The sequence below is a fragment of the Anomaloglossus baeobatrachus genome, chromosome 12 (assembly GCF_048569485.1).
Source record: "Anomaloglossus baeobatrachus isolate aAnoBae1 chromosome 12, aAnoBae1.hap1, whole genome shotgun sequence".
Lineage (NCBI taxonomy): Eukaryota > Metazoa > Chordata > Amphibia > Anura > Aromobatidae > Anomaloglossus > Anomaloglossus baeobatrachus.
The window spans coordinates 10,285,664-10,312,446 of NC_134364.1; the positions used below are offsets into that span (position 1 = coordinate 10,285,664).

General features: G+C 53.5%; 1 protein-coding gene across 5 annotated transcripts in view; it reads right to left on the reverse strand.

The window, feature by feature from the left end:
- Positions 1 to 24,455: 24,455 nt before the first annotated feature.
- TTC7B (tetratricopeptide repeat domain 7B) overlaps positions 24,456 to 26,783 on the reverse strand; it is a 127,460-nt gene continuing 125,132 nt past the window's right edge. For all 5 annotated transcript variants that reach the window (XM_075330195.1, XM_075330194.1, XM_075330193.1 and 2 more), the window contains one exon: positions 24,456 to 26,300. In XM_075330195.1, coding sequence (XP_075186310.1) covers positions 26,079 to 26,300 — 222 coding nt within the window. In that variant the 3' untranslated portion in view covers positions 24,456 to 26,078. The remainder of the gene's footprint in view (positions 26,301 to 26,783) is intronic.

Sequence of the window (26,783 nt, forward strand, 5' to 3'; positions counted from 1 at the left end):
GCCGTTTGTAGTACAGACCGACGCCAGTGACTTCGGCCTCGGTGCGGTGCTCAGCCAGGTGGACTCTGCGAGCCAAGAGCACCCAGTCTTGTACCTGAGCAGGAAGCTGTTACCAAGGGAAGTTGCCTATTCCACGATGGAGAAGGAGTGCCTGGCCATAGTGTGGGCCCTGCAGCGTCTGCAACCCTATCTATACGGGCGCCACTTCATCGTGGAGACGGACCACAATCCCCTCAGCTGGTTGCACACCGTCTCTGGGACGAATGGGCGATTGCTGCGATGGAGCCTTGCGCTCCAGCAATACAACTTCACCATTCGCCACAAAAGGGGCCGTGACCACGGTAACGCAGACGGGCTGTCCCGACAAGGAGAGGTCGCGGACGGGCGCACGGGGGAACACCGGAGTGTGCTGCCCCCTAGCGCCCTCAAAAGGGGGGAGGTGTGAGGTAAATCCGGAGATATGACGATAAATCATGATATTCAAGTATGTCAGGAAGCCCTCTCCTGGTGTCACCCCCCCTTTCCTTCACACAACTGGTTTAGCAACAAATCCCATGGCCATGTCCTGTGATATGGAAATTAGGTGGCTTAGGGACAATGGACACAGGATGACTCCCTGCCGTGACCCTGTAGTGGGGGCTGCTAGCTAGTTAGCAAGGCTATGGAAATAGCCAGACAGAACGACTCCAGTAAAAAATGGTTCATATCTCGCAAGCCATATTTCCGATAAATATGGCAACCATAAAAATGGTGTCTCTGCATGCGGACGATGCCGGCACACCCTTTTTATGGGAGCCGGACATTGGGAAATGCCCCAGGCGTGATATCAGCCAATGGGGAACTGGCAGACAGGTCATGAGTCCCCTCGTTCTGTAGCTAAATTCATAACTGTCACAATGAGAGCGTTGGCGTCCGCCTACGACGCTCCCAGGCAAAGTTATGGCCCATATTCCATGTTGGGATATTGTCCATAACTCAAGCCAGGGGTGGAGCAGTGCTCCCTGTGAGGTCACGAAGGTAGGAGGGGACCTGGATTTGTCCAGGTTGATAACCCTACTTCGGCCATTTTCCAGTGTTCTTTCGCTGGGGGCACGTGTAGGAAACATCTGTGGGAGTTCCTGGAAACCTGGTCTACAGCGCCCCCCTGTGGCCAGACGCACAAGGTAACTGATTGAATTGCATACCTGTTTGTAAACCATGCTTTATCCGTAACTGTACTCTGACATATGTATATTCTGTAGATTCCCTATTGTATATATTGTAGTTCTAGTGTGCTTTAGGCTGATTAAATTATATAATTAATCTTGGGCTGTTCTGTTATCTCGATCTTGAATCCCACGTCTGTGTGTTCGGCTAATAGTTACCGTAAATCGGTTGGTGGCAGCGAGTTGTGCCAAGGATTATTGTGGGGAGGCCAGTGAGATTCGGGAATATATACCCTACTCTCACCGGGGACCCTTCAATAATCGGCATAAGTAGTATAGCGGCCTCCTTGCTTATTGTCGGGCAATTCCATAATTGGCCTGACTATAAGAGGGGCGCTAGAGAGCGCGTCACGTGCTCTGTCTGTCGGTCGGGAGGTATAAAGGAGGGGTGACCCCCACTTGTTACCCCCCGATTGTGACGTACTGGTAGCCAGCGCGGGGGATTTCTGAGTGACCCCCCCGGTGGTTTGTGACATATGGTTTTTACTGCACAGCATTCTGTATTAGTGTACTTATTGTATATGAATACAGGACATTATTTTGTATTACTGTAATAAGTTTGTATAAATACAGTAAATATTTTTGGGTTGTGGAACGAATTGTCTTCGGTTCAATTATTTCTTATGGGAAAATTCGCTTTGATATAAGAGTAACTTGGTTTAAGAGTAGAGTTGAGCGGATTGCTAATAATCCGAGTCCGGCGGATCCGTCGCGGGTTGCCCCAGAAGTCTGGATCCGATCCGGAATCCGGCCTAATGTAAGTCAATGAGGGAGCGGATCCGGGATGAGGGAGAGAGAGGGAGAAAGAGAGAGAGGGAAAAAAAAAAAAAAAAAAATCCCAAACCCGGATCGTGCAGCCGGATCCAGGTCGGACCCAGATCGGACGCTGAAACCGCGTGGATCCGGATTTTTACAGTTCGGATCCGCTCAACACTATTTAAGAGCAAACTCCCGTGAACCAATTATGCTCGTAATACAAGGTTCCACTGTATATATATATATATATATATATATATATATATATATATATATATATATATATATATATATATATATATACATACATACATACATACATACATACATACATACATACATACATACACACACACGCACCTTATTTGCAGGGTTACTGGGCTTCCTATGCAGAAGTACGCGGTAGACTATGAGTTTGATCCGAGTTGGCGGTGTAACGTTACTGCAGTTACGTACACGGAATTTATCGGATTTATTTATATATGCAGAGGTGTATCTAGACTTTCCTGCACCCAGGGCAAGACTTCAGTTTGGCGCCCCCCCATGTGACCAATCATTCATATGTGATTTGTACTCACAGTCATGTGATGACGAGCTGCTCTTAATAATTTCATTCTCTCAATGTTCAAAGAGAAACATGGGAAAAAAAGTCAGTTGTCACATGCAAATACAGAACTGGGGTGGTGGGGACAGACAGTACTGGTGGTATACAGCACTAGGGTGGGGGTATACAGCACTGAGGTGAGACAGATGGACAGTACTGGGGTTAACAGCACTTGGGTTGGGGGGGCCAGACAGTATTGGGGGTATACAACACTGGGCTTGGGACAGACATTTCTGGGGGTATACAGCACTGGGGTGGGGGGGACAGACAGTACTGGGGGTATACAGCACTGAGGTGGGAGGGATGGACAGTACTGGGGGTATACAGCACTGGTTTTGGGACAGACAGTTCTGGGGGTATACAGCACTGGGGTGGGGGGGACAGACAGTACTGGGGGTATACAGCACTGAGGTGGGAGGGATGGACAGTTCTGGGGGTATACAGCACTGGGGTGGGGGGGACAGACAGTACTGGGGGTATACAGCACTTGGGTTGGGGGGCCAGACAGTACTGGGGGGTATACAACACTGGGTTTGGGATAGACAGTTCTGGGGGTATACAGCACTAGGGTGGTGGGAGGGGGGCAGACAATACTGAGGGTATACAGCACTAGGGTGGGAGTATACACAGCACTGAGGTGGGAGGCACAGACAGTTCTGGGGGTATACAGCACTGGGGTGGGGGGGACAGACAGTACTGGGGGTATACAGCACTTGGGTTGGGGGGCCAGACAGTACTGGGGGGTATACAGCACTGGGTTTGGGATAGACAGTTCTGGGGGTATACAGCACTAGGGTGGTGGGAGGGGGGCAGACAATACTGGGGGTATACAGCACTTGGGTTGGGGGGCCAGACAGTACTGGGGGGTATACAGCACTGGGTTTGGGATAGACAGTTCTGGGGGTATACAGCACTAGGGTGGTGGGAGGGGGGCAGACAATACTGGGGGTATACAGCACTAGGGTGGGAGTATACACAGCACTGAGGTGGGAGGCACAGACAGTTCTGGGGGTATACAGCTCTGGGGGGGGGGGGGGTGACATACAGCTCGGCGAGATAGTGATGCTTCAGCCTTGAATGTATGGGCTCCTTCCAGGTTAGTGGGCGTGACCAGCTTCATTACAAATGAAGTCATACCTGGAAGGAGCCCATACATTCTAGCATCTACCTTCGGGAGCGCTGTGCACACTGCGTGCTAGCTCCGCCCACAGACAAACTGTCTCAGACCCTGCAGTGAGTCCGCAGAGAAAGCTCCGTGCAGGTGCCCGGAACTCGGCAGCATACATCACCGCCCGTGCTGACAGGTGCCGGCCCTGGCCGCTGGGGAGACTCAGAGTGCTGCATCAGTCGGCGCCCCCTCCTAGATACGCCTCTGCTATCTGTATATATGGCACTAGGCACACTGGCCCTGCGTCTGTGGCCAGGATGGTCCCGGTGCTGTTTGCGCAGGTGCCGTGCCTCGCAGGTGTACGCGGAGACGCTGTATACACACACTATACACACTGTACTATTGACCCGCTGTCGTCTGTGGCTGGGTCTCCTAGCAACTGCCTGCTGAGCTCTGCCTGTAGCGTGTGCCAGAGCTGGGAGCGGCCCCCGGCATGCACCGCGTCACTGCTGTGTCCACAGGAAATGATTCACACGGAAGGGGGTGTGCAGACATATGCAGCCAGCCGGACCGAGGCCGCTGGGGCACACAGCAGGGAAGGGCCTGAAAGCAAAGAGCTGGCTCCCCATTACAGCCTGACACGAGGGCTCTGCTCACACGTCCCCTTACATGACCCCCCCTTGCAGGGCTAGAATGGGAGCAGTCAGGGCTCAGCACCGCCTGTTAATAGGCCCTAAAGTAACAATGCACATCTGTATATAGACAGCCCCAATTGCTGATGCAAACCTTATGCACAAGTAATACCGCCACAGAGTGCACATGTAATAATACCGCACCATATACTGCTGTGGCTGGCTCTACATTGTATCTCAGACGTGCGTTTTCCCGCATGTATTATTGCCTGCAGCCGTCATCTTAGGGAAGGCCATCGATCTACTGGGGTCACATTGCGAGAATTGGGGAAAAAAAATGAAAGAAATCCACAAGAGTGAACTTTCAGTCAGTTTATTGGGCGCCACCTTGGATCTTAGAACATATATGTACGTGTCCATTACTAATACAGCCACCCGCCCGGAGCCGTGTCGCTTCCTAATGCTTGTGCGGCCACCAGTTCTTACGGTATTTTCCACTGCCATAGTGTACTATTAGGAGGGTAACTGGTGGTTTCTACAATTGGATTCCTACCTCCTATTATTGGCTACAGCAGGTGTCACGAAAAGGGGGGGGTAGGAAGCGGAAGGAACGGCCCACTTTCCACCTCTTGACAGATCGAGCACGACTCGCTCTCTAGCGCCCCTCTTATAGTCAGGCCAATTATGGAATTGCCCGACAATAAGCCAGGAGGCTGCTATTCTACTATGCCGATGATTGAAGGTTTCCCGGTGAGAGTAAGGTATATATTCCCCCGACTCCCGCAGGCGGAATATATCTAAACCTCCCCAGGTATCACTGGTTGCCCCACAATGATCCTTGGCATAAACTCGCTGCCACCAATCGACTACGATAACTATTAAGCCGAGCACACAGACGTGGAATTCAGGATCGAAATAACAGAACAGCCCAAGATTAAATTATATATTTTAATTGCCGTAAGGGCTCACTAGATACTACAACATATACAATATGGAATTTACAGAATATATATATATATATATATATATATATATATATATATATATATATATATATATATATATATATAGGTCAGAGTACATTTACAGGTAAGTTATGGATCACAAGCAGGCATACAGTTCGAGCAGTTACCTTGTTCGTCTGGCTACAGGGGGGCGCCGTTCGACCAGGGTTTCATGGGCTTCCTCACATGTGTATCGGACACATGACCCCCGAGTAAAGACAAGCCAAAAAATGGCCACATTGTCTTTATCAAACTGGCTACAATCCATGTCACCTCCCCCTGGTGACCTCGCAGGGGTGTACTACCCCACCACTGTCCTGAGCCTAAAATAATATCCCAAAGTGAATATTATCCGCAACTCCGGACTGGGAGGTCCAATCGGGACGGTTCTGGTGTGATTAGATCCATCTGTGTCCCCTCTGCCTACCGAGTCCAAGCACAACTCCTCTACCAGACTCCTACTTGCAGTTCTCTGTATCTCGCCGCCCCAGGGAGCGACAAAGAATTCGAGGGTATGCAGAGATGCGTCTCGGAGTCCCAATTTTAACGATGTAGGGGGTGTATGGCTCAGATGCACGGTAATATCATAACTGTGTATGACGTTACGGAGTCGGGAATATGAACTCCTGCTGGGAACAAGGGTCTTGGATCCCCTTTGTAGGTTCTGAAGGTTTTAGTTTCCCACCCACTCCCTTGTTGAATGGACATATCCAATGTGAGGGGTCTGGACTCTCCGCACTAAAGCTTTTCTGTACTATAGATCCATGCAGGTGGCTGCCTCCAAGAGACACACGTCTCCAAAACGTCATCCCCCGAGCTCGTGTCTGCCTCTTATCCACTCTTCTATACCACAACTGTTTCAAATAATACTAAATTAGTAGCTATAAGCTTTGCACAATCCATCTCATTTGTTTTTAAATAAGTGGCGGATAGAGAAGGCGCTGTCTATCAGTGGCGGGTACCATTGTGGACAGATTGGTGACCTGTGTCTCCTCTTTTGAGTATATTTCCCACCCGGCTTCCTTTTTCATCTGTCTAATGATCTGCTTCCAGGACTCGCTCAGGGCCGCACTGCTCTGTGTCATCTCACATTGTATACTAAACCCTGAGCGTGATAATCCACAGATCCCAACTCCTCTATCAGCAGATCCGGCCTCTTACCAGCACCTCTCTCACCATCGGTGGATAGCTCTATGGTGGGGAGACAGCCCTTACTTATCCCTGCGTCATTTAGTCTATACAAGAATTGATCATACACTCGCGCACACAGGGTTTATTCCTAATATATCCAGTATTGCTATCCTTTCCTTGGTCAGACGCTCCCCAATCCAGCGCCTGCTCCCCATTACACCCACGTCACCGCTCATATACTGGACTCTGGATCCAGAATTGTCTTCTCTTTAAACCAGCAGGTAGCAGAGTCCCCAATTTCCCTATGGGAAGCTCAGAACACTGGGCGCAGAGGCTTCTGCATTTAAGAAGAGGCAGGAAAAAAGAAAGAATTGGGAGAACAATGGACCTGGGGAGTAGGGTGTCCACATTAGAGTCCCAGGCGAAGCGCTCACCTTCCCCTTCACATATCGGGAGTTACTCACAGGCGCTCCCACCTAGACCTTTGTGTCTCTGCAAACGCTGATCACGCCCTTCGCTGGTATCAACGGCACGTTTACACCCTAACAAACGCAGCTCCCTCCTTACACGGCGCCTAAAAAGCATCCTTTCCACTCACAAACACAGGCCTTACCTCCAACCAGCAAAAGACCACCCTACAGTGATCCATCCCGAGACAACGCACAAAAAATAGAAGCATCCTTCAATACTGTCCCCCTCCCGACTCCACACCTACACTCGGGTTTGGGTTTTCTCTACACAAGGACAAAGTTGGCTTTGTTCCTCCCCTGCAAGGTTCCGATAACTTACATCGGGTCACATCTTCTGCATCACTGCAAACAACGAAACTGGACGGTCTCATGGCCCGACCTGTTTGCGGAGGTAGGGATTTCCCTGACCAGATCCCCTTATGGATCTATACATTATATAGTCACCCCTCGGCACATGGTGCTTTATGTAGTCACCCCTCGGCACATGGTGCTTTATACAGTCACCCCTCGGCACATGGTGCTTTATACAGTCACCCCTCGGCACATGGTGCTTTATACAGTCACCCCTCGGCACATGGTGCTTTATGTAGTCACCCCTTGGCACATGGTGCTTTATGTAGTCATCACATGGTGCTTTATGTAGTCACCCCTCGGCACATGGTGCTTTATATAGTCACCCCCCCGCACATGGTGCTTTATATAGTCACCCCCCGGCACATGGTGCTTTATACAGTCACCCCTCGGCACATGGTGCTTTATACAGTCACCCCTCGGCACATGGTGCTTTATATAGTCACCCCTCGGCACATGGTGCTTTATATAGTCACCCCTCGGCACATGGTGCTTTATACAGTCACCCCTCGGCACATGGTGCTTTATGTAGTCACCCCTTGGCACATGGTGCTTTATGTAGTCACCCCTCGGCACATGGTGCTTTATACAGTCACCCCTCGGCACATGGTGCTTTATACAGTCACCCCTCGGCACATGGTGCTTTATACAGTCACCCCTCGGCACATGGTGCTTTATACAGTCACCCCTCGGCACATGGTGCTTTATACAGTCACCCCTCAGTACATGGTGCTTTATACAGTCACCCCTCGGCACATGGTGCTTTATGTAGTCACCCCTTGGCACATGGTGCTTTATGTAGTCACCCCTCGGCACATGGTGCTTTATACAGTCACCCCTCGGCACATGGTGCTTTATACAGTCACCCCTCGGCACATGGTGCTTTATACAGTCACCCCTCGGCACATGGTGCTTTATACAGTCACCCCTCGGCACATGGTGCTTTATGTAGTCACCCCTTGGCACATGGTGCTTTATACAGTCACCCCTTGGCACATGGTGCTTTATACAGTCACCCCCCGCACATGGTGCTTTATGTAGTCACCCCTCGGCACATGGTGCTTTATGTAGTCACCCCTCGGCATATGGTGCTTTATACAGTCACCCCCCGGCACAAGGTGCTTTATACAGTCACCCCTCGGCACAAGGTGCTTTATACAGTCACCCCCCGCACATGGTGCTTTATGTAGTCACCCCTCGGCATATGGTGCTTTATACAGTCACCCCCCGGCACATGGTGCTTTATACAGTCACCCCCCGGCACATGGTGCTTTATACAGTCACCCCCCGCACATGGTGCTTTATACAGTCACCCCCCGCACATGGTGCTTTATGTTGTCACCCCTCGGCACATGGTGCTTTATGTAGTCACCCCTCGGCACATGGTGCTTTATGTAGTCACCCCTCGGCACATGGTCATTACAATGGCTTCTCCTCGATGACGTTTCCTATAAGCAGGACACTCCCCAGAGATGCCCCCCATCACTGCTATTTCTTCTTGCAATAGCGCCACTAGCGATCCACTTTCTCCATAACCCAAATATTTTAGGCATAGAAATTGCATCTTTTACCCATAACTTGTTTGATTGCAGATGATTTTACTCCTCGTAACCTCTCCACCTATTTCTCTACCCGCCCTACTCCAATCTCTCCAGTATTTTGAGGACGTTTCAGGTTTGCAGAATAATCAAAGTCCATTCGCTAATTTAAATAAGATTTTTCCTTTCAATGGGCTTCAAAACACCCAGACTATATTGGGGTGAAATTAACGGCTCACATAGACTCCCTCTTCTTCCCAGACTACTCACAAATGCTTTAAAAGCTACAGTGGGTATGGAAGGTATTCAGACTCCTTTTAAAATTTTCACTCTGTTTCATTGCAGCCATTTGGTAAATTCAATAAAGTTCATTTTTTTTTCCCTGATTAATGTACACTCTGCACCCATCCCCCATCTTGACAAAAAAAAATTTGCAAACATTTCTACAATTCAATTTTTTTCTAACTAGAAAAACCTGAAATATCACATGGTCATAAGTATTCAGCCCCTTTGCTCAGTATTTCACATGGTGATAAGTATTCAGCCCCTTTGCTCGGTATAACACATGGTCATAAGTATTCAGCCCCTTTGCTCAGTCACTCATATGCAAGTCCCATGCTGTCCATTTCCTTGTGATCCTCCTTGAGATGCTTCTGCTCCTTCATTGGGGTCCAGCTGTGTGTAATTACACTGATAGGTGTGCGCCTTTCCAAATCACGTCCTGTCTATATAAGACCTCACAGCTCACACTGCATGTCACACCAAATGAGGATCAGGAGGTCAAAGGAACTGCCCAAGGAGCTCAGAGACAGAATTGTGGCAAGGCACAGATCTACAAAAAAAATGTCTGCAGCACTCAAAGTTCCTAAGAGCACAGTGGCCTCCATAATCCTTACATGGAAGAAGTTTGGGACCAGCAGAACTCTTCCTAGACCCGGCCGTCCAGCCAAACTGAGCAATCGTGGGAGAGAAGTAAAGAGCAGCCCCAAGATCACTGCGGCTGAGCTCCAGAGATGCAGTAGGGAGATGGGAGAAAGATCCACAAAGTCACCTATCCCTGCAGCCTCCACCAGTCGGGCCTTTATGGCAGTGGCCGACAGAAGCCTCTCCTCAGTGCAAGACATATGAAAGCTGCATAGAGTTTGCAAAAAAACACATGAAGGACTCCCAGACTATGAGAAATAAGATTCTCTGCTCTGATGAGACGAAGATAGAACTTATTGGTGATAATTCTAAGCGGTATGTGTGGAGAAAACCAGGCACTGCTCTTCACCTGCCCAATACAATCCCCACAGTGAAACATGGTGGTGGCAGCATCATGCTATGGGGGCAGGGACAGGATGACTGGTTACAATTGAATGAAAGAAGAATGTGGCCAAGTGCAGAGATATCCTGGAAGAAAACCTCTTCCAGATGCTCTGGACCTCAGACTTGGCCGAAGCTTCACCTTCCAACAAGACAATGACCCTAAGCACACAGCTAAAATAACAAAGGAGCGGCTTCAGAACAGCTCTGTGACCATTCTTGAGCGGCCCCGCCAGAGCCCTGACCTAAACCCAACTGAGCATCTCTGGAGAGACCTGAAAATGGCGTCCACCAACGTTCACCATCCAACCTGACGGAACTGGAGAGGATCTGCAAGGAGGAATGGCCGAGGATCCCCAAACCCAGGATCCCAAGAAGACTCATGGCTGTACTAGCTCAAAAGGGAGGGTGCCTCTACTCAATACTGAGCAAAGGGGCTGAATACTTATGACTATGTGATATACTGAGCAAAGGGGCTGAATATTTATCATGTGATATACTAAGCAAAGGGGCTGAATACTTATGACCATGTGATATACTGAGCAAAGGGGCTGAATACTTATGACCATGTGATATACTGAGTAAAGGGGCTGAGTACTTATGACCATGTAATATTTCAGATTAAAAAATTAGCAAAAAGTTCTACATTTCTTTTTTTTTTCTGTCACGATGGGGGATGGGGGCTGAGTGCACATTAATGAGAAAAAATCTACCAAATGGCTGGAATGAAATAAAGAGTGAAAAATTTAAAGGGGTGTGAATACTTTGCGTACCCCCTGTACACTGGCTACTTCATACTTGGGGGAATCTGCACCTCTGCTTGGGTGGCATAGACCTGGGGGTACCCAATGTAATAAAATATTAGTTGAATTAACCCTCTATCACACCTATTCTGACGCCCTCTATGGCTCTCTATAAGCTCATTAGCGCCAACCATGGACCCTTTGCGCCCCATTATGGCTCCTCTTATAGCCCAGCGTAAAGTTACAAACCCTATTTTATCACAATTTTGGATCCTGTGAAGTACTCTCCTTTTATAATTTCCCCATTTTATACCTCTTGCCCCCTTGTGGGGGCCTCCCTCTCTGCTGCCGGCATCCCTCCTACCTCTCCGCTGCCGGCATCCCTCCTACCTCTCCGCTGCCGGCCTCCCTCCTCCCTCTCCACTGCCGGCGTCCCTCTCCGCTGCCGGCCTCCCTCTCCGCTGCCGGCGTCTCTCTCCGCTGCCGGCCTCCCTCTCCGCTGCCGGCGTCTCTCTCCGCTGCCGGCGTCCCTCTCTGCTGCCGGCGTCTCTCTCTGCTGCCGGCCTCCCTCTCCGCTGCCGGCCTCCCTCTCCGCTGCCGGCGTCTCTCTCCGCTGCCGGCGTCCCTCTCTGCTGCCGGCCTCCCTCCTCCCTCTCCGCTGCCGGCCTCCCTCTCCGCTGCCGGCGTCTCTCTCCGCTGCCGGCGTCCCTCTCGGCTGCCGGCCTCCCTCTCGGCTGCCGGCCTCCCTCTCCGCTGCCGGCGTCTCTCTCCGCTGCCGGCCTCCCTCTCCGCTGCCGGAGTCCCTCTCCGCTGCCGGCGTCTCTCTCCGCTGCCGGCGTCCCTCTCTGCTGCCGGCGTCTCTCTCCGCTGCCGGCCTCCCTCTCCGCTGCCGGCCTCCCTCCTCCCTCTCCGCTGCCGGCCTCCCTCTCCGCTGCCGGCGTCTCTCTCCGCTGCCGGCGTCTCTCTCCGCTGCCGGCGTCCCTCTCTGCTGCCGGCCTCCCTCCTCCCTCTCCGCTGCCGGCCTCCCTCTCCGCTGCCGGCGTCTCTCTCCGCTGCCGGCGTCCCTCTCGGCTGCCGGCCTCCCTCTCGGCTGCCGGCCTCCCTCTACGCTGCCGGCGTCTCTCTCGGCTGCCGGCCTCCCTCTCCGCTGCCGGCGTCCCTCTCCGCTGCCGGCGTCCCTCTCCGCTGCCGGTGTCCCTCTCCGCTGCCGGCCTCCCTCTCTCCGCTCACTTGCACTTTACACATTCATGTCTTGTCCCTTTACACATTTAATTAACGGTTATTAATATTTTGTTGTGTTCTGTTTATAAGATTGAGCTTTGAGTGCACCCGGCAGAAGGTTTATTGGTGACGGCTGCAGGTCACGGCTTCATGTGCCACCGTCCACGTCTTGTCATTATCCCAGCGAAGGTGACATCAAGAGGATTAACGCGTCCTCCACGACCTCCGGCGTCTCGGGTCCTGCGATCTGTCAGCCATGAGCGCTGCAGGAGCAGCCGGGAGGGACAGGACAGAGGATGTATATACAGCCACCTATAGGAAACCCAGCTGTGCTGCATTACCCCCCTATAAACCCCCTATAGCTAGAGTCAGACCCTGCAGCTGACACTGTGCAATAGTCCAATATAAAGCAGCGGCCCCATCATATCGACTCAACAGCTATTCAGTATAAACCGTTATGAGGCAAATCCCGGGATATGAAGATGAATTATGACTCCAGTCATAATCCCTCATCACTCCCTGGCAGTGCCCCCTCCCTTCTTGTTCTCAGTGTTCCACTTACACCTCCATGGCCATGTCCTGTGATATGGAGATGAGGTGGTGTGGGAACAATGGACACAGGATGACTCCCTGCCGTCACCCTGTAGTAGGAGCTGCTAGCTAGTTAGCAAGGCTATGGAAATAGCCAGACAGAACGACTCCAGTAAAAAATGGTTCATATCTCGCAAGCCATATTTCCGATAAATATGGCAACCATAAAAATGGTGTCTCCGCATGCAGACGATGCCGGCACACCCTTTTTATGGGAGCAGGACATTGGGAAATGCCCCAGGCGTGATATCAGCCAATGGGGAACTGGCAGACAGGTCATGAGTCCCCTCGTTCTGTAGCTAAATTCATAACTGTCACAATGAGAGCATTGGCGTCCGCCTACGACGCTCCCAGGCAAAGTTATGGCCCATATTCCATGTTGGGATATTGTCCATAACTCAAGCCAGGGGTGGAGCAGTGCTCCCTGTGAGGTCACGAAGGTAGGAGGGGACCTGGACTTGCCCAGGTTGATAACCCTACTTCGGCCATTTTCCAGTGTTCTTTCGCTGGGGGCACGTGTAGGAAACATCTGTGGGAGTTCCTGGAAACCTGGTCTACAGCGCCCCCCTGTGGCCAGACGCAACAAGGTAACTGCTGGAACTGTGTATGCCTGTTTGTAACCCATGCTTTGATTGTAACTGTACTCTGACATATGTATATTCTGTAGATTCCCTATTGTATATATTGTAGTTTCTAGTGTGCTTTAGGCTGATTAAATTATATAATTAATCTTGGGCTGTTCTGTTATCTCGATCTTGAATCCCACGTCTGTGTGTTCGGCTAATAGTTACCGTAAATCGGTTGGTGGCAGCGAATTGTGCCAAGGATTATTGTGGGGAGGCCAGTGAGATTCGGGGAGATTTTATATATTCCGCCCGCGGAGGTCGGGGGAATATATACCTTACTCTCACCGGGGACCCTTCAATAATCGGCATAAGTAGTATAGCGGCCTCCTTGCTTATTGTCGGGCAATTCCATAGTTGGCCTGACTATAAGAGGGGCGCTAGAGAGCGCGTCACGTGCTCTGTCTGTCGGTCGGGAGGTATAAAGGAGGGGTGACCCCCACTTGTTACCCCCCGATTGTGACGTACTGGTAGCCAGCGCGGGGGATTTCTGAGTGACCCCCCCGGTGGTTTGTGACATATTGGTGGCATAGCGGTGGGATCGAGATAATAGTGTGTGTGAGTGTGAGACCCATACTCCCAGACACTAAAGACTGCCTGCAGCAGCTGTGGCTGCTGGGGTCTTCAGACTAGCTCAACACTAGAGTGTCAGAGTGCAGATACTGTAAGGTGTGTGGAGGCATCAGGTGTCAGTTCTGTGTCAGTGACCAAAAGTCTGCAAGAATGGCTGATGGCACCAGGAGCAGAGCTATGCAACTGGCCAATGCTAAGGCAGGAGCCGAAGAGAGGGAGGACGGTGCTGTGGACAGCAATGAGGAGGTTGCCCACGAGTCCTCCAGGAGCTCGACGCCAGAAAACCGTTCTGCCGAGGACATTGCACAACCTGGCAATGATGGACAAGATGAGGAGCAGCTCACCCAAGGTTCCTCAACGAGCCAGATGCCAGCCCTCCGCTCGGAAAGGGACAGTGAATCGCCTAGCTCTGCAGCGTGCCGCAGATCACCACGTGCCATTCCACCGAGCCTGGGAGGCTCGGATAGCCTTCTTCAAATGGCTATGGCCCTTCTCCAGGCTGGAGACCAGAAGGGCTACAAGGAACTCCTGGCAGAGCGCAGGGCAGAGCGGCAGGCAGCGCGTGACGCTGAGGCTGCGGAGCGGCACGCAGAGCGTGAGGCTGCGGAGCGAGAGCGGCAGGCAGCGCGTGAAGAGCGAGAGCGACAGGCAGACCGTGACTACCAGCTGCAGCTAGCTCAGCTCCGGCCCTCATCAGCCACACGTGACCTTCGAGACACCAAACTTCCAAAGGTCCGTGTTGAGGACTTCCCAGTGCTGGAGAAGGATGGAGACTTGGACTCTTTCTTGACTGCTTTTGAACGGACTTGCTTGCAGCACCATCTGGACAAGGACCAGTGGGCCAAATACCTGACCCCCCGTTTAAGGGGTAAGGCCCTGGATATCCTTGGGGACTTGCCTGCTGAGGCAGATCAGGGCTACGACACCATCAAGCGGGCCCTGATCCAACAGTACAACCTCACTCCAGAGTCCTACAGCAAGAAGTTCCGGAGCCTACAGAAGGGACCAAAGGACTCCTGGGCTGACCACCGGCGGGCACTTGCCCGAGCTGCCGACCACTGGACCCAAGGCCTGCAGCTTTCCACCGGACCGGAGATCCTGGACTTGTTCATCACGGAGCAACTCTTGTGGAACTGCCCTGAGGATCTCCGCCAGTTCATCCGAGACCAGAAGCCAAAGGGGTCCACGGCTACAGCTGCCCTTGCCGATGACTACACCAACAACCGGGCCCCTGAGGCCAGGAGAGCGGCCACCAGCAGCACCTGGAGAGGGGGTAAGATGAATTCTGCGACTGCCCCACCTGCCCCTAGACTGCAGGGGGTGTCCCCCTCAACTCCCCTCTCCAGGCCCGTGGCAGAGCCAAGACGGTGCCACCAGTGCAACCTACCTGGACACTTCAAGGCCATGTGCCCTCAGCGTCCCAAGGCCCCGGCTCCGTCCCCGTCCCAAGGGCCGCCCAAGGTGTATTGTGTGGGTGGGGGTGGTGGTAGGTCCCTGGACAGCTTCCAACCTGTCACCGTCGGCCGGTCTGTGACCATAGGACTGCGAGACAGCGCCTCGGAGGTGACTCTGGTGCGGCCTGAGATGGTGTCCCCCCAAGACTTGATCCCTGGAAAAACCCTCGCTGTCTCCGGGATTGGAGGCACTGACCCGGCGCTGCCTGTTGCTGACATTTATGTGGACTGGGGCGCAGGGCGAGGGGTGAGGGAGGTGGGGGTAACTGATCGGATCCCTGCAAACGTGCTACTTGGGACAGATTTGGGGCAGATAACCTCCCAGTTTGGGCCCCAACCAAGGGCTGAACCTTCAGCCAGTACTGACATGCCTCCGGACAATGTTAATGTGTTATCTATGAATGATGTAAGGGAGGAGGGAGTGAACTCTGATATTTCTGCTTGCACAGACACCATAGACACACACACAGCTGCAGCTGTGACAGGGGAGGGGGTCAGAGAAAGGTGTGACAATGCCTCTACAAGTAATCAGCCTGTGAGCTGGGATCTGTTGCCCTCTGCAGGGATAAGCAGAGAGCAGGGTGCTGCAGGGGGAGGGCCAGTGTGTGGGGTGGGGGCTACCACAGCAAATGTGGGGTCCCCAGAGATTTCACAGCGGGGTTCTGTTGCTGCAGGAGGGGAACAGGCAGGTGAGATTGGGGCCGGTCCAGGAGCGGAAGTGCTCCCAGGTAAGATCTCGGTGCATGGTTCCCCCACAACCGGGGTGTCAGGAAGCCAGGTAGGTCTGCCTGAACCGGCGACTTGGTCAGGAACGGAGGAGGAGCAGGCACGACCCACGGTCGCAGCGGCTGTGGCCGCTGTCACCCGCAGTGGGAGTGCTGGAAGCCAAGGGGCCTCCCGGAGGTCCGATAGCTCTTCCCCTTCTGACCAAGTGGCAGCCGAGTCAGGTGGAGGCCAGGACACAGGTCCCGGGGTACTGACTGAAGATGTGACAGTCTCGTCGATTCTGGCCACATCTAGTCAGGGGTTTCAGGCAGCGTTAGAAGCTGACGACAGCCTGAAAGCTCTTAAGGAGCAGGCGGCACAGCCTCCCTCGGACTCGGACCCGGAGCGAGTGGTCTGGGACCAAGGACGGCTGTACCGGGCCACGGTCCAGCAGGGTTCATCGGAGGCGTGGCCCAGGGACCGACAGTTGGTGGTACCCTATCCGTTCCGGACGGAGTTGTTGCGGATCGCACATGAGATTCCGATGGCCGGACACCTAGGGATCGCTAAGACCAAGGCCAGGTTAAACCAGCATTTCTACTGGCCAAAAATGGGGGCCGATGTGGCTGCCTACTGCCGTTCGTGTGAAACCTGTCAGAGAGTGGGGAAGGCGGGGCCACGCCCCAAAGCCCCACTGGTATCTCTGCCAATCATCGATGAGCCTTTCAGGAGGGTGGCTGTGGATCTGGTCGGCCCGCTGGCCATCCCCAGCAGCTCCGGGAAACGCTTCATACTGACGGTAGTGGACTATGCCACCCGGTACCCAGAAGCAGTGGCCTTGTCGTCCATTCGGGCTGACAAGGTGGCCACCGCATTGCTGGAGATTTTCTCCCGAGTGGGTTTCCCCCAGGAAATGCTCACTGACCGGGGGACCCAATTCATGTCCCAGCTGATGGAGGCCCTCTGTAAGCAAGTCCAGGTGCGACATCTGGTGGCCAGCCCGTACCATCCACAGACTAATGGCCTGTGCGAGCGGTTCAATGGCACCTTAAAGCAGATGCTTAAGATGTTGGTCGACTCCCATGGGCGTGACTGGGAGCGGTATCTCCCACACCTGTTATTTGCTTACCGGGAGGTTCCACAGGCCTCAACAGGATTCTCACCGTTTGAGCTCCTGTACGGGCGACGTGTGCGGGGCCCCCTGGCTCTGGTGAAAGAGGCTTGGGAAGGGGATTTGGCCACCCCTGGAGTGTCGGTTATCGAGTATGTCATGCGCTTCCGGGACAAAATGCAGGCCTTGACGCAACTGGTACACGACAATATGGCTCAAGCCCAGGCCGATCAGAAGCGTTGGTACGACCAGAACGCTTGTGAGAGGACCTACCAAGTGGGTCAAAAGGTGTGGGTACTGGTCCCCGTACCACAGGACAAGCTTCAGGCAGCCTGGGAAGGCCCATACCTCGTGTACCAGCAGCTCAACCCTGTAACGTACCTGGTCACCCTGGACCCTGCCCGTGGAAGGCGGAAGCCCTTCCATGTGAACATGATGAAGGCACATCATGAGCGGGAGGCATGTGCGCTCCCCGTGTGCAACCTGCCCGAGGAGGGAGAAGCGGAAACCCTCTTGGATATGCTAGCCCAGGTTAGGGCAGGCGGATCCATTGAGGATGTGGAGGTTGGCCACCAGCTCTTGGAGGACCAACGGTCCCAGCTGTGGGCCACCCTACACCCCTTCCGGGGGTTGTTTACCAACCAGCCCGGAAGGACTGACTTGGCTGTCCATCACGTGGACACTGGGGATCATCCCCCGATCCGGCGTTCAGCATATCGGGTCTCCCTGGAGGTGCAGCAACACATGCGCCAGGAGATTGACGAGATGCTGAAGCTGGGGGTGATCCAGGCATCCAACAGCGCTTGGGCCTCGCCTGTAGTCCTCGTCCCTAAGAAGGACCGAACCACTCGGTTCTGCGTGGACTACAGGGGGCTCAATGCTGTCACGGTCGCCGATGCGTACCCAATGCCACGCATCGATGACCTGCTCGATCAGTTGGCCGGGGCTCAGTACCTGACCATCATGGATCTGAGCCGGGGATATTGGCAGATCCCCCTGACTCGCAAGGCCAGGGAACGCTCTGCCTTTATTACCCCATTTGGACTGTACGAGTCCACGGTGATGCCATTCGGGATGAGGAATGCCCCTGCCACTTTCCAGCGGATGGTCAACACCCTGCTCAAGGGACTTGAAGGGTACGCGGCCGCGTACCTGGATGACATTGCCGTCTTCAGTCCCACCTGGGAGGACCACCTAGAGCATCTAGCACAGGTGCTCAGGCGGATCCACCGGGCAGGTTTGACCATCAAGCCGGGAAAGTGTCAGCTGGCCATGAGCGAGGTCCAGTACCTCGGTCACCGGGTAGGTGGGAGAACACTGAAGCCCGAGCCTGAGAAAGTGGAAGCCATCGCATCCTGGCCCACCCCCAGGACCAAGAAGCAGGTGATGTCCTTCTTGGGGACCGCTGGGTACTATAGGAGGTTTGTTCCATGCTATAGTAGCCTGGCAAAGCCCTTGACGGACCTCACCAAGAAGAAGCTGCCCTCTGCAGTTGATTGGACAATGGACTGCGAGACAGCCTTCCGGGCCCTAAAGGACGCCCTGTCCAGCCCGCCCGTGCTACAGGCAGCCGACTTCACGCGGCCGTTTGTAGTACAGACCGACGCCAGTGACTTCGGCCTCGGTGCGGTGCTCAGCCAGGTGGACTCTGCGAGCCAAGAGCACCCAGTCTTGTACCTGAGCAGGAAGCTGTTACCAAGGGAAGTTGCCTATTCCACGATGGAGAAGGAGTGCCTGGCCATAGTGTGGGCCCTGCAGCGTCTGCAACCCTATCTATACGGGCGCCACTTCATCGTGGAGACGGACCACAATCCCCTCAGCTGGTTGCACACCGTCTCTGGGACGAATGGGCGATTGTTGCGATGGAGCCTTGCGCTCCAGCAATACAACTTCACCATTCGCCACAAAAGGGGCCGTGACCACGGTAACGCAGACGGGCTGTCCCGACAAGGAGAGGTCGCGGACGGGCGCACGGGGGAACACCGGAGTGTGCTGCCCCCTAGCGCCCTCAAAAGGGGGGAGGTGTGAGGCAAATCCCGGGATATGAAGATGAATTATGACTCCAGTCATAATCCCTCATCACTCCCTGGCAGTGCCCCCTCCCTTCTTGTTCTCAGTGGTCCACTTACACCTCCATGGCCATGTCCTGTGATATGGAGATGAGGTGGTGTGGGAACAATGGACACAGGATGACTCCCTGCCGTCACCCTGTAGTAGGAGCTGCTAGCTAGTTAGCAAGGCTATGGAAATAGCCAGACAGAACGACTCCAGTAAAAAATGGTTCATATCTCGCAAGCCATATTTCCGATAAATATGGCAACCATAAAAATGGTGTCTCCGCATGCAGACGATGCCGGCACACCCTTTTTATGGGAGCAGGACATTGGGAAATGCCCCAGGCGTGATATCAGCCAATGGGGAACTGGCAGACAGGTCATGAGTCCCCTCGTTCTGTAGCTAAATTCATAACTGTCACAATGAGAGCATTGGCGTCCGCCTACGACGCTCCCAGGCAAAGTTATGGCCCATATTCCATGTTGGGATATTGTCCATAACTCAAGCCAGGGGTGGAGCAGTGCTCCCTGTGAGGTCACGAAGGTAGGAGGGGACCTGGACTTGCCCAGGTTGATAACCCTACTTCGGCCATTTTCCAGTGTTCTTTCGCTGGGGGCACGTGTAGGAAACATCTGTGGGAGTTCCTGGAAACCTGGTCTACAGCGCCCCCCTGTGGCCAGACGCAACAAGGTAACTGCTGGAACTGTGTATGCCTGTTTGTAACCCATGCTTTGATTGTAACTGTACTCTGACATATGTATATTCTGTAGATTCCCTATTGTATATATTGTAGTTCTAGTGTGCTTTAGGCTGATTAAATTATATAATTAATCTTGGGCTGTTCTGTTATCTCGATCTTGAATCCCACGTCTGTGTGTTCGGCTAATAGTTACCGTAAATCGGTTGGTGGCAGCGAATTGTGCCAAGGATTATTGTGGGGAGGCCAGTGAGATTCGGGGAGATTTTATATATTCCGCCCGCGGAGGTCGGGGGAATATATACCTTACTCTCACCGGGGACCCTTCAATAATCGGCATAAGTAGTATAGCGGCCTCCTTGCTTATTGTCGGGCAATTCCATAGTTGGCCTGACTATAAGAGGGGCGCTAGAGAGCGCGTCACGTGCTCTGTCTGTCGGTCGGGAGGTATAAAGGAGGGGTGACCCCCACTTGTTACCCCCCGATTGTGACGTACTGGTAGCCAGCGCGGGGGATTTCTGAGTGACCCCCCCGGTGGTTTGTGACAACCGTGATGACACAACTGAACTGCCTCTAAGGACACAGCTTCACATCACCTTACTGCAAGTTATGCCATCTTCTCCTGAAACACTCTGTGCTGCTGGAGGAACCAGATTACCAGCATCACTAAGACCACGTAGCGTGGAATAGAGTAGACCATGGGCAGGCAGGACATACAGCCATGAACGGTTGTGAAAGATCAGCACACTATCCTCCTGAAATACTCTGTGCTGCAGGTGACCCCGCTCCTTCTAAAGTGTAACTCCCCACAAGATCCGCACACTACTCTCCTGAAATACTCTGTGCTGCAGGTGACCCCGCTCCTTCTACAGTGTAACTCCCCACAAGATCCGCACACTACTCTCCTGAAATACTCTGTGCTGCAGGTGACCCCGCTCCTTCTACAGTGTAACTCCCCACAAGATCCGCACACTACTCTCCTGAAATACTCTGTGCTGCAGGTGAACCCCACATCTTCCACATTGTAACTCCCCATAAGATCAGCACACTACTCTCCTGAAATACTCTGTGCTGCAGGTGAACCCCGCATCTTCCACATTGTAACTCCCCATAAGATCAGCACACTACTCTCCTGAAATACTCTGTGCTGCAGGTGAACCCTGCATCTTCCACAGTGTAACTCCCCACAAGATCAGCACACTACTCTCCTGAAATACTCTGTGCTGCAGGTGAACCCTGCATCTTCCACAGTGTAACTCCCCACAAGATCAGCACACTACTCTCCTGAAATACTCTGTGCTGCAGGTGAACCCCGCATCTTCCACATTGTAACTCCCCATAAGATCAGCACACTACTCTCCTGAAATACTCTGTGCTGCAGGTGAACCCTGCATCTTCCACAGTGTAACTCCCCACAAGATCAGCACACTACTCTCCTGAAATACTCTGTGCTGATGGGAGACCCAATTCCTTCCAGAACCCCGCACAGGCCATTACTGCTCCATCATGGGGTAACACATGCTCCTCTTACCCCCGTCGGCTTCTTGCCAGCCCGTGGTCTCCGCTCCATCGTGTGGCCCCCGGTATGGAGACGTCTGCATTATTCCTGCTCTGCTTTATGTTTCTTCTTGGCTCCTTTGAAGGAATTCACCTTTCAGAGACTTCTCCCCATGAAATATTCAGGGCGCTGCTGCCACCCATCCAGGGAGACGGGACTTTGAAGAGATCAGAGGCAGCGGTGAGGGCCACATGGATAATTCTGTCTATAAACCATATCAAACATCTCTTCCTCCTCCACATCGCTGTCAGATTAGAAAGACGCCGGCAGAAGTGCGGCTCCGAGGAAGATCTGACGAGAGGCGCCATGAATATTCCATCACATTTGACCGCAGCTGCTGAGGTGAGCGCAATGCAAATCACCACCCATAAGACTCGGCAGCCATCATTATGGGAAGCCAAAGGGTCGTCACTTCATGAGGGTCCTCCACAGTTTAAGCCATAATAGCCTTCATCTGCTGATGCCACAAGTGATGACATCACACTATGCCGGGGGTAATAATGGGACCGGAGGAGGAGTCCGAACTGCTGATGTCACCGGTGATGACATCACACTATGGCGGGGGTAATAATGGGGCCGGAGGAGGTCTCTGAACTGCTGATGTCACCGGTGATGACATCACACTATGCCGGGGGTAATAATGGGACCGGAGGAGGTGTCCAAACTGCTATCACAAGTGACGACATCACACTATGCCGGGGGTAATAATGGGACCGGAGGAGGAGTCCGAACTGCTGATGTCACCGGTGATGACATCACACTATGGCGGGGGTAATAATGGGGCCGGAGGAGGTGTCCGAACTGCTGATGTCACCGGTGATGACATCACACTATGGCGGGGGTAATAATGGGGCCGGAGGAGGAGTCTGAACTGCTGATGTCACCGGTGATGACATCACACTATGGCGGGGGTAATAATGGGGCCGGAGGTGTCCGAACTGCTGATATCACAAGTGATGACCTCACACTATGCCGGGGATAATGGGGCCGGAGGAGGTGTCTGAACTGCTGATATCACAAGTGATGACATCACACTATGCCGGGGGTAATAATGGGGCCGGAGGAGGAGTCTGAACTGCTATCACCAGTGATGACATCACACTATGCCGGGGGTAATAATGGGGCCGGAGGAGGAGTCTGAACTGCTATCACCAGTGATGACATCACACTATGTCGGGGGTAATAATGGGGCCGGAGGAGGTCTCTGAACTGCTGATATCACAAGTGATGACATCACACTATGCCGGGGGTAATAATGGGGCCGGAGTTGTCTGAACTGCTGATATCACAAGTGATGACATCACACTATGCCGGGGGTAATAATGGGGCCGGAGGAGGAGTCTGAACTGCTGATGTCACCGGTGATGACATCACACTATGGCGGGGGTAATAATGGGGCCGGAGGAGGAGCCTGAACTGCTGATGTCACCGGTGATGACATCACACTATGCCGGGGGTAATAATGGGACCGGAGGAGGTGTCCAAACTGCTATCACAAGTGATGACATCACACTATGCCGGGGGTAATAATGGGACCGGAGGAGGAGTCCGAACTGCTGATGTCACCGGTGATGACATCACACTATGGCGGGGGTAATAATGGGGCCGGAGGAGGTGTCCGAACTGCTGATGTCACCGGTGATGACATCACACTATGGCGGGGGTAATAATGGGGCCGGAGGAGGAGACTGAACTGCTGATGTCACCGGTGATGACATCACACTATGGCGGGGGTAATAATGGGGCCGGAGGTGTCCGAACTGCTGATATCACAAGTGATGACCTCACACTATGCCGGGGATAATGGGGCCGGAGGAGGTGTCTGAACTGCTGATATCACAAGTGATGACATCACACTATGCCGGGGGTAATAATGGGGCCGGAGGAGGAGTCTGAACTGCTATCACCAGTGATGACATCACACTATGTCGGGGGTAATAATGGGGCCGGAGGAGGTCTCTGAACTGCTGATATCACAAGTGATGACATCACACTATGCCGGGGGTAATAATGGGGCCGGAGTTGTCTGAACTGCTGATATCACAAGTGATGACATCACACTATGCCGGGGGTAATAATGGGGCCGGAGGAGGAGTCTGAACTGCTATCACCAGTGATGACATCACACTATGTCGGGGGTAATAATGGGGCCGGAGGAGGTCTCTGAACTGCTGATATCACAAGTGATGACATCACACTATGCCGGGGGTAATAATGGGGCCGGAGTTGTCTGAACTGCTGATATCACAAGTGATGACATCACACTATGCCGGGGGTAATAATGGGGCCGGAGGAGGAGTCTGAACTGCTGATGTCACCGGTGATGACATCACACTATGGCGGGGGTAATAATGGGGCCGGAGGAGGAGCCTGAACTGCTGATGTCACCGGTGATGACATCACACCGTGCAGTAGTGGGTGATGGAGCTGCGGGGGCTCCGCTGTCACAATGTCTCGGGGTCTTGTGCAGTAATGGTGGCCTCGGTCGCTTTCTGCAGCACATCTCTGCTATATTGTGGATTTCTGCACATAATACCGGGTAACGTCCGCTCTATTTAACACGGCGGCGGCGGCGTCCAGCGAGTTCGGGCGCCCGCTCCTGATCATTCATGTAAGAGGAGACGGTGATGGACGCTGGTGAATGCATCGGATTTATCGCGCCCCATTTATTCCTTGTTTGTTCCATGTCTCGGCTGGGAATCCTCTGTAGCCCAGACCTATATATCTGTGATTCAGCTGCGCGCCGCGCGCCCAGGAGACCGCACCGTATGTTCATTAATAAAAGCTCACCGTGTGCAGGAAATGTAGGTCAGCGCGTGGGCGGACGCCATACTTACACCCCCCGGGGGGCTGCCATGGCGCTGAGCATTACATACAGGATACCCCTCCCCCGCCCTATGGTTTGGGATGCGGAATTTTGTGACCCTGCAGCCCCTCTGGACCCTTTGTTGTCAGATATCGGAGGTATTAGGTGGCGGGCGGCGTCACGTGCATGATGCCAATCATCACAAACCAAAGGCTCCTTTAAAAGTTATTTTATTGACACAGTCACTTGTAAATCATCGTAGAACATGAGGAATGTCGCTCGAGCGTCCGCAGAAATAATCTCTGACCCCACAAAAAATAAAACCCCCCAAATGTAAATAGTGCGGAGAGCCGCGTCATCTTGTAACAGGCGAAACATAAATGTCTACACGAAGTGACCCGTGATACGAGGAGAGGGGACAAGGCGGCCGAACCGCGGAGTCCCCAATAATTGCCTTTATGACCAATTAGAAGATCATATAGGGGCAAAATGGCGTTTGTGAATCAGATTCTGACCTCAACCTGCAACGTGGTGACGTCCGCTCCTACGCCAAGACGGGACCCGGCGCCAAGACGGGACCCGGCGCCAAGACGGGACCCGGCGCCAAGACGGGACCCGGCGCCAAGACGGGACCCGGCGCCAAGACGGGACCCGGCGCCAAGACGGGACCCGACGCCAAGACGGGACCCGACGCCAAGACGGGACCCGACGCCAAGACGGGACCCGACGCCAAGACGGGACCCGACGCCAAGACGGGACCCGACGCCAAGACGAAACCCGGCGCCAAGACGAAACCCGGCGCCAAGACCAGACCCCGGCGCCAAGACCAGACCCCGGCGCCAAGACCAGACCCCGGCGCCAAGACCAGACCCCGGCGCCAAGACCAGACCCCGGCGCCAAGACCAGACCCCGGCGCCAAGACCAGACCCCGGCGCCAAGACCAGACCCCGGCGCCAAGACCAGACCCCGGCGCCAAGACCAGACCCCGGCGCCAAGACCAGACCCGACGCCAAGACCAGACCCCGGCGCCAAGACCAGACCCGACACCAAAACCAGACCCCGGCGCCAAGACCAGACCCGACACCAAGACCAGACCCGACACCAAGACCAGACCCCGGCGCCAAGACCAGACCCCGGCGCCAAGACCAGACCCGGCGCCAAGACCAGACCCGACGCCAAGACGAAACCCGACGCCACGCAGTCAGAAAAAATGGCGAATAAATCTTTGGCACTTACGTGGATTTGGCGACAAGCCTGTCACGGTGCCTCGCTCTCAATTCTGTCCATTAAAAATCTGGTAGAAATAAAACGGCACTGAATGGAAGCCACGTGACGACAGCGACAGATCGCCAATACACCATGAGCACAGACGACTAAATGTCAACACTTCAGACCGGTTCTAGAGCCACAAAATATCGGAATGGACACAGGTGCCAAATATGGCGGCATTCCTAAATAATTTAGGGCGGCGACGGGTCCACATGCGCATTTCGCTTGCATATTATGGGCAAAGTGAATGATGCAATAGGAATGGTGCAATCCATCACCAAATTGTATTATCTGACGGACTGGCACCTGGAGAAGCCTGCAGATTGGCGAAACGTTTTCCCGTCGTGCTGGTAAGCACCGGCTGCCATCTTTCCTGCGCAGATATACGATGTTTCACAGATATTACTGACTGATCGATCACAGAATTCAGACGATGATGTAGCAGTTGTGACACGAACGTCGCCCCCCGCAGGCAGTGACCGTGGTGCGGCTATGATTGAAGCAAGACTGATGAGAGGGTTGAGGGGTTAGGTCAGGTCCCGCTGCCCCCCAACCTCTCGCCTCCTCATCATAAGACTCGGGGGATGATGGTGAAGGGGACGATGGGGCTGCTCGCCTCCAGCTCCAGCGCGGTCAGGAAGCACTCGGTGGCGGCGTCATCGTTCCCCTGCGCCTGCAGCACTTCCCCCAGATTGTTCCACACCTCGTGGGCCGTGGAGTTCACCTGCACAGCGTCCCGCAGGATCTTCTCGGCCAGGCTGTAGCGGCCATGGTGATGGAGGATCAAACTCTGCGACAAGAAGAGAAAGGAGTTACAGGAAATAAGACAACAATGGCCTCCCCCCAGTGCCCGTCCCTGGTTATAACCCACGGCGACACGTCCTAACGACGGCGACACAAAACGTGGCACTGCCAAGGTCACTGTATTTCTTGGGCAGACAGTGTATTGTAGTGCTACGGTCACGGTTATATGACGGGTTTATATAATGTGAGGTCACCAGTCTGGCGCTTTGCTCAGTGGTGATGTACAGGACGCAGATGCTGCATATCCCGGAGAGACACAAATCCGTGTAATCGAGGAGGCATCAATACAGACGTGCTCGATCATATACATCACTCACACCACTAAGTGCTCAGGAAAGCCGGGTGACCACCATTCAGCTCATATTGGCCGTGACCCAACTTTCTCAGACCCCTGAAGGGCAGATATGCCTCTCGGTGCAGAAACACGTCCTATGCTCCAGAATATGGCAGACTTTCCGATCAGGAGTTG